Consider the following 13,010-nt stretch of genomic DNA (forward strand, 5'->3'; position numbering starts at 1 on the left):
CATGTGTGGGGTTGCTTCTCAGCCAAGGGAGTGGGCTCACTCACAATTTTGACTAAGAACACAGCCATGAATAAAGAATAGTACCAACAGATCCTCCGAGAGCAACTTCTCCCAACCATCCAGGAACAGTTTGGTGAAGAACAATTCCTTTTCCAGCATGATGGAGCACCTTGGCATAAGGCAAAAGGGACAACTAAGTGGCTCAGGGAACAAAACATCGATATTTTGGGTCCATGACCAGGAAACTCCCCAGACCTTAATCCCATTGAGAACTTGTGGTCAATTCTCAAGAGGCGGGTGGACAAACAAAAACCCACCAGTTCTGACAAACTCCAAGCATTGATTATGCAAGAATGGGCTGCCATCAGTCCAGATGAGGCCCAGAAGTTAATTGACACCAGGCCAGGGCGGATTGCAGAGGTCTTGAAATAGAAGGGTCAACACTGCAAATATTGACTCTTTGCATAAACTTCATGTAATTGTCAATAAAAGCCTTTGACACTTATGAAATGCTTGTAATTATACTTCAGTATTCCATAGTAACATCTGACAGAAATATCTAAAGACACTGAAGCAGCAAACTTTGTATAAATTAATACTTGTGTCATTCTCAAAACTTTTGGCCACGACTGTACTACTCCCTTTCCAGAACAACGCAAACTGGCTCTAAATAGAATGAGGAGTGGGAGGCCCCGGTGCACAAACTAGAAAGAGGACAAGTCCATTAAATTGTCTAGTTTGAGAAACAGACACCTCACAAGTCCTCAACTTCAACAGTGAAGAGGCGATAACGGGATGCTGGCCTTCTAGGCAGAACTCCTCTGTCCAGTGTCTGTGTTCTTTTGCCCATCTTAATCTTTTATTTTCATTGGCCAGTCTGAGATATGGATTTTTCTTTGCAACTCTGCCTAGTTTCGTAGTGGGTGCAGTGAAATGCTTGTGTTACTAACATAATGTCAAACAAATCCTTAAATCATCCAAAATGTAAACCAAGAAATAACAGTACGAATCCAATTTACAATCCAAATAATACTATATCAATAATCCAAATAGCAATCTGTGCTTATATACACAGGATGAATGCACCCAGAGGATATACTAAGAATGATATGTACAGCAGCAGATGTATTAGAGTGAGCTGTGTCAAGAATACACTATGTAACTAGTGTGTATAAACAGTATAAAAAACAGGAAGTGTCCAGTGTCTCCATATACTGTACATAGGACAGCAGAGTTGACTGTGTGTGTATGTTTGTATTTGTAAGTATGGGTGTGTGTTTTTGTGTGAGTCAGTGGGATAATGTGTGCCAAAAAAGTGTCTAAGGTTCAGGACAGGCAGACAGCTAGTAATGGCTGTTCAACAGTCTGATGGTCTGGTGTTAGAAGCCATCACGGAGGCTGTTGGACTCTGATGCTCCTGTATTGTCTGCCAGACGGTAGTAGAGTGAAAAGTCTGTGGCTTGGTTGGCTGAGGACCCTAATGATCTTCTTGGTCTTCCATCGACACAGAGTGGTATAAATGACCTGGAGGGCAGGCAGCGTACTCCCGATGGTGCATTGGGCTGACCGCACCAACCTCTGAAGAGCCATCTGGTTTAGGGCGGTGCAGCTACCCTTTGACCCTCTCCTGTAGTGCACAATCAGCTCCTTGGTTTGGTTGGCGTTGAGAGAGAGGTTATTGTCCTGGCACCACTCTGCCGGGGCTCCAACCTCCTCCCTGTAGGCTGTCTTATCATTGTTTGTAATCAGGCCTATCGCTGTCGGGTCGTTAGCAAACTTAATGATTAAGTAGAAGTTGTGCATGGCCACACATTCTCACATAGGTATTCCTCTCGTCTAAGTGAGATAAGGCTGTGTGTACTGCGATGGCTTCGTCCATGGATCTGTTGGGGCGGTATGCAAATTAAAGTGGGATCCAGGGAGTCGGGTAAGGTGGAGGTGATATGGTCCATTACTAGCCTCTCAAACCACTTCATGATGACAGAAGTGAGTGCTATGGGGCGATAGTCATTCAGTACAGTTACCGTAGCATACTTGGGTACAGGAACAATGGGGGAGATCTTGAAACATGTGGGAACAGCGGGCAAAAAAGTTGTTTAACCTGTCTGGAAGTGAGGCACCAGTGTCCGCTACGTAGCTGGTCCCTTTGTAATCCGTGATTGTCTGAAGTCCCTGCTAGATGTGGTGGTTTGAGCTTTCTGTTTTGTGCAAATGATGCCATCTGTACACATTTTTTGGTTGGGGTACGTATGTTCGAAACTCTTTGCTGTACAGAAATATTACTATCAAATGTTAACCACAGTGAAGCCCATCTCTAACAACGTGATTCAAGTACCTAACAATATGGAGCCATTTAAGTTTATGATTTAAAAAAATGAAGAATTAAGTATAATGTGCTTACACTCGACCAAGGAACCAAATGAAAATTGATATGTGACACGTATTAATGCCAAAATAACATGCAAAACAGGCAAGCCCCCCCCCCCAAATTTTTTTTTATTTTAGGCCTATATTTAAGTGTTTTCTATTTACCTTTTTTTTTTTAGATTTTATACATTTTATATTTTGTTTCATGCTTATTTGAAAATTTGCACAAAGGTTATAAAGGCGAAAATCAAATATGAGTAAATACCTTTTATTTGTTGAGTATAATTCAAAATGTAATAAAAAATAGGCCTTTACATGTGGTCATTTTATATAAACTATTTATTCATTGAATTTACAGAAAATGTGTATATCGTGATATGTATCGTTATCAGGATATGAGATTTTGGCCATATCCCCCAGCCCTACATCACCATACTCTGCCTTATCATACGCATTCTTCCCTCAAGTCACCTCATCCAGTTCCCTACTACATCCAAAACCAACAGAATTAACTACAAAATAACTAGTACTACATTACATGTGTGCATTTTCAGCTGGTGTATACTGAGGTAGCTCTTCTGAGAACCTCTTCCTGCAGTGCATACAGGTGAACGGCCTTTCTCCCCTGTGGACCCTCTGGTGTCTCTTCAGGTGGTGCTGATGGGAGAACCTCTTATCACACTGGGGGCAGCTGTATGATTTATCTCCTGTGTGGGCCCTCAGGTGCCTCTTCAGGTTGGACGAGTCTGACAAACTAGCCCGGCACAGTTGGCAGCCTTATTATTTTCCCCCTGTGTGCATCCTCTGGTGGATATCCACCTGTTTGGGGAAACTGAAGGCTTTCCCACAGAATGAACACGGGAAGCGCTTCTCTTTGCCACCGGATCTACTAATAACATCACTACAACTGTCATATAGACAGTAGTTCACAGTGGGCTCACCTCAGTGAGACTGTGTGTGGTCCTGTGTTGCTCAGCTGGTTCCTCTGCGGGTTCAGGAGGTGTAGTATGGTTGTCCTCCATGACCATGGTCCCCTCAGGGTCCCCCAGACCCTCCTCATACCCCTCCTCCTTCACCAGCAGCACCTCTGGACCCTCCTCCTCCTGGATGAGAGGTGATACAGATTACACAGACTTACACTCCCTCAGGTATGTACACACAGATAATAAACACACTTTCAACATGGAGTGTTTACCCATCCCCACTATGTTTGAGTCCTATACTGTAGTTACAGAATTTCATTTCAACCCATCATAGTGGACATAAATACGTGGGTATAATCAAGTCAGCTATGATAAGTAAAGTCATCATCAAACAAACCTGACTAAACTATTTTGACGTGTACAGTAGGTGTGTAGGTATATTTAGTAAGTGTATATTGGCAATAAAGCGATGTTGGGTGCATGCAGAATAGGGTGAGATCAGATTTATACTAAAGAGAGTCTCAATGAATGTCTTAGAATGTAAAGTCCAATTTTGTGTTTATTAAACAGAAACTAGTTTTAAATACACCATATGAAAACCACACGTCTCAACAACAAATCTGCATTAATTTTCTCATTAAAAGTGTCTTAGGAATTTTGGGGGTATTTCAATGGCATTTGAACATCAGTCTACACAGTGCAAGCACAATATAAACATTAAGTGCGGCCTTCACACCCCTTTTTCCACATTTTGTTGTGTTACAAAGTGGGATTAAAATTGATTTAATTGTATTTTTTTTGGTCAACAATCTACACAAAATACTCAGTGAAAGTGGAAGAAAAATTCTACATTTGTAAAAAAAAAAAAAAAAAAAACATCTTGATTATAAGTATTCAACCAGATTCAAAACATGTTAGAATCACCTTTGACAGCGATTTACAGCTGTGAGTCTTTCTGGGTAAGTCCTTATTAAGAGCTTTGCACACCTGGATTGTACAATATTTGCACATTATTCTTACTTTAAAAAAAAAGAAAGTCAAATCTGATACTAAGCCACTCAGGAACATTCAATGTTGTCTTGGTATGCAACGCCAGTGTATATTTGGCCTTGTGTTTTAGGTAATTGTCCTGCTGAAAGGTGAATTAATCTCCCAGTGTCTATTGGAAAGCAGACTGACCCAGGTTTTCCTCTTGGATTTTGCCTGTGCTTAGCTCTTTCGTTTATTTTTATGATTAAAAAAAAAACTCCCTAGTCCTTGCCGATGACAAGCACACCCATAACTTGATGCAGCCACCACCATGCTTGAAAATATGAAGAGTCATACTCACTGATGTGTTTGTTTTGCCCCAAACAAGGCTTTGTATTTAGGACATAAAGTTAATTTTTTGCAGTTTTACTTTAGTGCCTTTTTGCAAACAGGATGCATGTTTTTGAATATTTTTCTTCTGTACAGGCTTCCTTCTTTTCACTCTGTCAATTAGGTTAGTGTTGTAGAGTAACTACAAAGTTCTTGATTCATCCTGAGTTTTCTCCTATCACAGCCATTAAACTCTGTAACTGTTTTAAAGTCACCATTGGCCTCATGGTGAAATCCCTGAGTGGTTTCCTTCCTTTCTGGCAACAGAGTTAGGAAGGGCATCTGTATCTTTGTAGTAAATGGGTGTATTGATATACCATCCAAAGTGTAATAACTACACCATTCTCAAAAGGGATATTCAATGCCTGCTTTTTTATTTTACCCATCTACCAATAGGTGCAATCATTCAGAGGCATTGGAAATCTACCTGGTCTTGAATCTGTGTTTGAAATTCACTGCTCGACTGAGCAGTGTAGCTGTAGGTGTAGGTGTGGGGTACAGAGATGAGATAACATGCTTTTTGAATGACTAACTATGCAACTTAAGTGACATTTTTACTCCTGAACTTATTTAGGCTTGCCATAATAAAGGGGTTGAATACTTACTGACTCAAGACATTTCAGCTTTTCATTTTTTATTAATTTGTAAAAATGTCTAAAAACATAATTCCACTTTGACATCATGGGATATTGTGTGTTGGCCAATAACACAACAAAATGAGGAAAACGTCAACTGGTGTGAATACTTTCTGAAGGCAATGTAATTATGTGTATCACACAATGCCTAAATGCAATATTCTACCCAGGAATATGCAACACTGAAATATTATTCTGACAACAATGAAAATTAACCTTTGTCTTTAAAGGAAGACTCAGCGTTATGAGGTTGTCACGAGCAGAACCCCAGATATTGTGATGAGCGTGATGCTAGACTTTGCTTTCACACAGTCACACAGTATCTGCGCATGTACATGAGTTCGCTTCACGCTGCTACAACGTGGTAGCCGCAGGACCAAAACATCAGAAATTTAGCATCGTGCTTCAACGCTCTTAGTTGTTGTAGAAATAGACCCACTACTGCTGTTTACTTTGTGCATCTAAGTCATCTCGCTGAGTTTACCTTCATTGCAGGGTTTGATCTAAACAAACTTTCTATGTTATAGAGTGGAATGTTTTGTCTGCTGGTGTATCCTGAGGTAGCTCTTCTCTGAGAATCTCTTCCTGCAGTGCGTACAGGCGCTATGGCCTCTCTCCTGTGTGGATCTTCAGGTGCGTCTTCAGCAGGTGCTGACGGGAGAACCTCTTATCACACTGAGGGCAGCTGAAGGGTTTCTCCCCTGTGTGGACCTTCTGGTGCCTGTTCAGGCTGCCAGACTGAGCGAAGCACATGTGACACTGGGGGCAGCTGTAGGGTTTCTCTCCTGTGTGGATCCTCTGGTGGATTTCCACATTCTGGGAGCAGCTGAAGCCTTTGTTACAGAACATGCAGAGGAACCGTTTCTCTTTACTATTGCCTGATGTTGCTCCCCCTCCCCGAGCCTTGGCCCTTTGGTCCTTTGAGTTCAATACCTGATCAAAAAGGACGCGGCCGTGTGAATCGGAAGGACCCATCGACGTGGACACTGAGTCGCATTCCCTGAATGTGTGTGTAGGGGAGTGGGTCTCAACATTTGGATGTGTCTCTAAGCTTTCCCTGTAATATAAGAAATCTCTGCCTTGTGAGTGTCTGTTTCCTAGGTGACTATCTGCAATCCATGTGGGAGGAACGACACCCTCCACTTTCACAGTCACCTCATCTTTCACTATAACCTCCCCTTTCTTAGCTAGGCACCCTTCAGAGTATACACTACTACTATACCGGTTCCAGTCCCCTCTAGACAGATCAGTCTGTGTCTCTGAAACCAAGGTCATGTTGCCAGGGTCCATCTCTGTAGTGTAAGAACAAGACGGATCATCAACACTAGTGTCTATCGCGTCATCTCCACGGCAATGAACCATCCTCTGGCTCTGGTGAAATACCGGTAAGGACTCTGAACCAGGAGCAGGAGGACAGCCCAGTCTCCCTGGGTCTGATCTGTGGTCAGAACCTGTGTGTAAGAGCCTGTGTGTTAAATTTAAAGTCTTGGTGTCGGTCTCTGACTTGAGGACGGCATTCTGCGTTCCGCTGACCTCCCTGACGCTGGGTCGGTTCCTGGGAGACGTTGGGGCACTGGTGGGGTCCTCTATGCTTACAGGGGGCGCTCCAGTCTGGATGGCTCTGCTGTGCTGTGGGTCCTTCTCTCCTTCAGACCTCTCCTGCTTGACCCTAGGACCTGCAGCCTGACACAAGAAGAGAGGTTATTACCGGTACATGAGTTGAATTGGATAACAATGTCGTAGGGAAGTCTCAAAAGCTCCCCTATGGCAGATAAATAAGGATGTACATGTAAGCAAGTGAATAGCTGAGGAGAGCCTTCCGGTAGTAAACGGCCACATTTGATTTACAAAGTGATTGTAATTTTTAATGCAACACTATTACACTAACCTCTATTACGATAACGTGCTGGGTTGAGGTTCCACTCCCCTCAACAGTAATTGGTTGGTCATCTCTCCATGTATTGTGTCTCGCTGGCTTCACAAAGCTCCTGTTCCCTCCAGTGAGACGTCCTTCACCTGAGACAGTGACTGGGGGAAAAGAGGTGGTTAGGTACTGTCAACAGTATTTTGTACACTATTGATACTGTCTAGAATTGGCAGGGATGTAAGGTAACACTTTCATAGCTTCCTGATATACTATTTATTGATCAATGTATTATGTTCCATGCATCACATTGTTTTCATTGAGTAAATAATAGGAAATGCAGAACATGAACAATCTGGTTAGAATATGATAGTGTCTTTGTGCAAGATAGATAAGTAATCAGGGCCATTATTGCATACTATCCAAAAAGTGACCAGCAAGACCCAATTCTAGGTAACACATCTGAACACATGCAGAATGGAACAGGGGAGAGGCAGTGCCGCTATATATGACAGGCTGCTCAGCCTCTGTAAAATATGTGTGTGCCATGAACAACAATAGCTGAATGGTTTGCCTTCAAACTAAAAGTCCCCCATTGATGCAAACGGATAATAATTGTGGAATCATGCCACAATTGGACGATACTTCTAAACATGTTGTTATACAAATTCAACAAAATACAAAAATGTTGTTTAAAGCAAAAAAAAACAACAACTGTTAAAAGCACAGGGATGTAGACTTCAGAATTACATTGGAGGCATACTTATATGCACTGTACAGCCTTACCTATGGATCGTGGGTCCATGAAATGGACTATCAGCCTATTCAGTGACACCCACAGATTACAATTCTGAAGAGTTTACACATATTAGCGGCGTAGCTCTTATTGTGTTACTTTAACTGTGGAAAAATCACCTCACTATTCAGCCTATTGTATTGAACATTCATTTTGCAATGTACACCCTTATGCCTATGATCTTGGGAAGGAATAGGCTGTATAATGAGGTGATTTCCCACAGTTAAAGTTCCACAATATGAGCTATAATGCTAATATTTGTTTAAACTATTTACAGTTGTGTTCTGTGTGTGTCACTGAGTAGGCTAATACCCCATTTTATGGACCCAAGATCCAGAGGTAAGGGTGTATGTAGCCTGGTTCCTCTCTATGGTTCTTCCGGGGTTCCGGCCTTTCTAGGGAGTTTTTCCTAACCACCGTGCTTCTACACCTGCATTGCTTGCTGTTTGGGGTTTTAGGCAGGGTTTCTGTACAGCACTGACATCAGCTGATGTAAGGGCTTTATAAATAAATTATTGAAAATTTGATTGTACATTGCAATATTAATGTTAATTATGCACAATATTTATTTAACCTTTATTTAACTAAACAAGTCAGTTAAGAACAAATTCTTATTTACAATGACAGCCAAACCCTAAGCCAGATGATGCTGGGCCAATTGTGCACCACCTTCTGGGAGAGGCTGAATAGTGAAGTGATTTTCCACAGTTCAACAATAAGATCTACAACTCTAATATTTCTGCAAACTCTTCACAATTGTAATCTGTGGGTATCACTGAGTAGGCTGGTACCCCATTTCATGGACCCTGAATCCAGAAGTAAGGCTGTATGTACACTGCAATATAATAACGCTCCAATTCAATTCTGTAGTCTATACATCCACAGTGCGATTTCAACAGATTTGTACTTTGTCAAATTATCATAACATTACAACCTGGTATAGCATTGTCTATTGTGGCATGATTCCACTATTTTTATCCGTTTGAGTCAGTTTCAATAGGTTACTTTTATTTGAATGCGATCCGCCGATTCCACTATTGTTTTGCACGCTAATGTTGTCCACCACACACTGGTACGCAAACTGTACCTATTGACATTTCTCTGTTTCGGTCGGGGATCTTGACACGACTGGCGAGGACGCGCTCCCGCGTTGTCCTCTCTGCGCGCTCCCTTGCCACCTTCAGTTCCAGTAGTTTCCTTCGCAAAACCCTGTTTTCTTTCTGGCTTTGCGTTATTTCCAAACGAAACACTGCATAGTCGTCGTCTACGAGTTTACAGACCTCAGCTATCGCTGCATTCGCTAGCACCTCCATGACGGAGGCTATTTGAGTGTGAAAAACCATACAGTTATCCATTGTTCACTAGCGTTACCGAGATCACGTCTATCAATCAAGTCCCATCTCCAACGCTTATTAAACACTACACGCTGTAAGTATGTGATGCTGTCCAGTTAAATCAGTCATATTTTGAGTTCCGGGGTGTTAATACACGTCTAAATAACAATGAACGCTAAAGTGGAAATTGTTCTTAGTCACTGTTCACTTTCTGTTTACTTCTTCGTGTGAGTTTCCGGTAGACTGGACGCTGTGTTGGTTATTGTTTCCTTTCACAGGTCGGAGTGTGAATTGCACATTGTCACAAAAAAATAAGGGGAAATTGAGAAAATAAATTGCACCACCATCTAACCCACACATTTTATACACCACTATATCCCAAAAAACTCACCACCCCTATCCCTGTACTCTAGTCCTCCCAGATCTTATTCCAGGACAACTGGGAGGAGGGGACAGACCCCTTTTCTTAAAAAACCCTTTAGATCTTCTGCTTTAAAATCTCTTACACTCAAATATCTCTGCTGCTGCCACTATCAAATCTGTTTTCTGGGATTTACGCTCTATCAGTGCAGTATAATTAATAACCATACCAAAAAAACCACATTAAATCTTACGTAACTAATACTCATCCGCTGGAAAGATTTGGCATCCTGTAGTGCATGTCTTGACTAAATCATTGTAAAGAAGCTAGCCATCTAGCTACAGTAGGCTAATTGAGGCTATTCCGTCCATTCATAAGTAGTAGCGATCTTCAAGGACAAAAAAAAAAAACGTTGCTTCGCCAACCGAGAGAAGCAGGCCCAAGATCTTCTCTTCGAAGTGCAAATCTAGTTTGAAAATACCCAGCTGGAAGTGCGTCGGATGCTCATTCATTTGTTTTGCCTGAAACAATCAAGTTATTCACTAAACATTCTTCTCTCCAGATACACAAGGTGACATCGCTTTAAGACGTCTGCCAGTCTACCAGCTAGGCAGGAAGACATTCCCGACCAAGCTTCACTGAGACCAGAAAGTCCTTCATTTACTTGCAGCCTGTAAGTTTAAATAGTGGATCGGCCTATGAAGATTGATGGGGAAATTAGATGATAGCATTTGTAAACCTTGAATGAAAGGAACGGCATTCCAAAATATGTTACGTACGCATCACTGCACTCCTAGACATTAGGTAGGTTTCCATTCAATTTGAGACATATTTTCATTACGAATATACAATCTGCATGAAACAATATGCGCATTTTCCCACCGGTGACACGTTTCCATCAGTCTTTTTGCCGATGAAAAAATAACTTTTGTTAAATTCCCATGTACCGAATACAAATAAATACAAGTTAAATGAGATTCCATCACATTTTCAACTCTACTGATGGTTTTGTCACAACTGTTAAAATAGCAAATGTGCCCACTCTGGTCTTGGCACATGCGCTCTAGCTAACAGCTCGCACATACAGTAGAGGTTGGCTATCTACATTATGAGATTATTATGGATAAGAGCGAAACGGCAGCCAAGCATCAATCATGTCACCAGAATAAGACCCTCGATATTTATTGGAAAGGAGTATCTTGCACATACACCACCATGTGAAGTTTATAATGTATTTAATCTGTAGCCTAATAAACTCCATGCTTTCCAGAGGAGTTTCCATTTAGCTTGGCAAATTTGTCAGAGGATGGGCAGAGGGGGAGAGAGAAAACAAGAGAGGAATATCCTGGAGTGCTGGATATGAGGGAGGATGTAAAGGATGCATTGAATGCACCATTTACAATGGCAGAGATGAAAAGGACAATGGGTAAGGCTGGGTTAACTTCAACTGGGAAAGATGAGGTGTGCTAGGTTATGTTGTCCCATCTTAGTGATGAGGCACTGGGTAAGGTTTTGGTGTTGTACAACAAAATCAAATCAAATGTAATTTGTCACATGCGCTGAATACAACAGGTGTAGTAGGTAGACCTTACAAGCCCTTAACCAACAATGCAGTTAAGAAAATACCCCCCAAAAAGAGAAGAATAACAAATGATTAAAGAGCAGCGGTAAATAACAATAGTGGGGCTATATACAGGGGTTACCGGTACAGAGTCAATGTGCAGGGACACCGGTGTCGAGGTAACATGTACATGTAGGTACAGTTATTAAAGTTACTATGCATAGAGAATAACAGAGTAGCAGAAGCGTTCCGGGGGGGCAATGCCAATAGTCTGGGCAGCCATTTGATTAGCTGTTCATGAGTCTTATGGCTTGGGGGTAGAAGCTATTGAGGAGCCTCTTGGACATAGACTTGGCGCTCCGGTACCGCTTGCCGTGCGGTAGCAGAGAGTCTATGACTAGGTTGGCTGGAGTCTGACAATTCTTAGGACCTTCATCTGACACCGCCTGGTATAGAGGTCCTGGTTGGCCGGAAGCTTGGCCCCGGTGATGTACTGGGCTGTACGCGCTACCCTCTGTAGTGCCTTGTGGTCGGAGGCTAAGCAGTTGCCATACCAGGCAGTGATGCAACCCGTCAGGATGCTCTCGATGGTGCAGCTGTAAAACCTTTGGAGGATCTGAGGACCCATGCCAAATCTTTTCAGTCTCCTGAGGGGAATAGTTTTTGTTTGTGCCTTCTCCACAGTGTGGGAGGAGGGGAAACTACCAGGCAGTTGGAAGGAGGCAGTAGTGGTACCAATCCGGAAGCCGGGGAAGGACCCAACAAGCTATCGGCCAATAGCTTTAACATCATATGTATGTAAGATTATGGAACATATGATTAGAGAGGCTAACTTACTTCCGGGAGAGCAGGGGGCTACTATCGCCACATCAGAGTGGGTTCAGGAAGGGGAACTATGGACCCAGTGCTCTACTTAGAAGCAGAGGTCAGGAAGTCTCAGGTGAACAAGGAGACTGTAGTAGCGGTCGTTTTTGATGTGGAGAAAGCGTATGTTATGTGGAAGGAGGGGTTGTTAATCAAGCTTGACATTATGGAGGTAGGAGGAAGAAAGTACACTACTGTTCATGTTTGGGGTCACTTAGAAATGTCCTTGTTTTTGAAAGAAAAGCAAATTTTTGTCCATTAAAATAACATCAAATTGATCAGAAATACAGTGTAGACATTGTTAATGTTGTAAATTACTTTTGTTGCTGGAAACAGGTGATTTTTAATGGAATATCTACATAGGTGTCCAATGGCATGTTGTGTTAGCTAATCCAAGTTTATCATTTTAAAAAGGCAATTGATCATTAGAAAACCCTTTTGCAATTATGTTAGCACAGCTTAAAACTGTTTTTCTGATTAAAGAAGCAATAAAACTGGCCTTCTTTAGACTAGTTGAGTATCTGGAGCATCAGCATGTGGGTTCGATTACAGGCTCAAAACGTCCAGAAACAAAGAACTTTCTTCTGAAACTCGTCAGTCTATTCTTGTTCTGAGAAATTAAGGCTATTCCATGCGAGAAATTGCCAAGAAATTGAAGATCTCGTACAACGCTGTGTACTACTCCCTTCACAGAACAGCACAAACTGGCTTTAAATAGAATAGAAAGAAGAGTGGGAGGCCCCGGTGCACAACTGAGTAAGAGTACAAGTACATTAGAGTGTCAAGAAACAGAAGCCAGTCTCAACATCAACAGTGAAGAGGCGACTCCGGGATGCTGGCCTTCAAATTACAGGAGGAGGTAGATTTATAAATAGTTTTCTGGTATTAGAACTATATTTTTGTCCAGTTAGTGCAAGTTATTTCAATATATTTAGTATAGTTTTAT

The 13,010-nt window shown here is 41.9% G+C and overlaps 3 protein-coding genes across 5 annotated transcripts in view; 1 reads left to right on the forward strand and 2 right to left on the reverse strand.

Annotated features, from left to right (window-relative positions):
* The window catches only part of LOC110534616 (oocyte zinc finger protein XlCOF7.1-like), a 1,104,347-nt gene that overhangs the window by 838,148 nt on the left and 253,189 nt on the right, over positions 1-13,010 (forward strand). The gene's annotated exons all lie outside the window — the stretch shown is intronic.
* LOC110534655 (zinc finger protein with KRAB and SCAN domains 3) overlaps positions 1-13,010 on the reverse strand; it is a 35,962-nt gene that overhangs the window by 17,536 nt on the left and 5,416 nt on the right. The gene's annotated exons all lie outside the window — the stretch shown is intronic.
* LOC110534666 (zinc finger protein 652-A) lies at positions 5,844-10,727 on the reverse strand. The gene is made up of 3 exons (XM_021619592.2): positions 9,032-10,727; positions 7,173-7,312; positions 5,844-6,967 (listed from the first exon to the last, which is right to left on the reverse strand). The coding sequence occupies exons 1-3, from the start codon at positions 9,297-9,299 to the stop codon at positions 5,888-5,890; spliced, it is 1,488 nt and encodes a 495-aa protein (XP_021475267.2). The 5' UTR covers positions 9,300-10,727; the 3' UTR covers positions 5,844-5,887.

Source organism: Oncorhynchus mykiss, chromosome 10, assembly GCF_013265735.2.
Source record: "Oncorhynchus mykiss isolate Arlee chromosome 10, USDA_OmykA_1.1, whole genome shotgun sequence".
Classification (NCBI taxonomy): domain Eukaryota; kingdom Metazoa; phylum Chordata; class Actinopteri; order Salmoniformes; family Salmonidae; genus Oncorhynchus; species Oncorhynchus mykiss.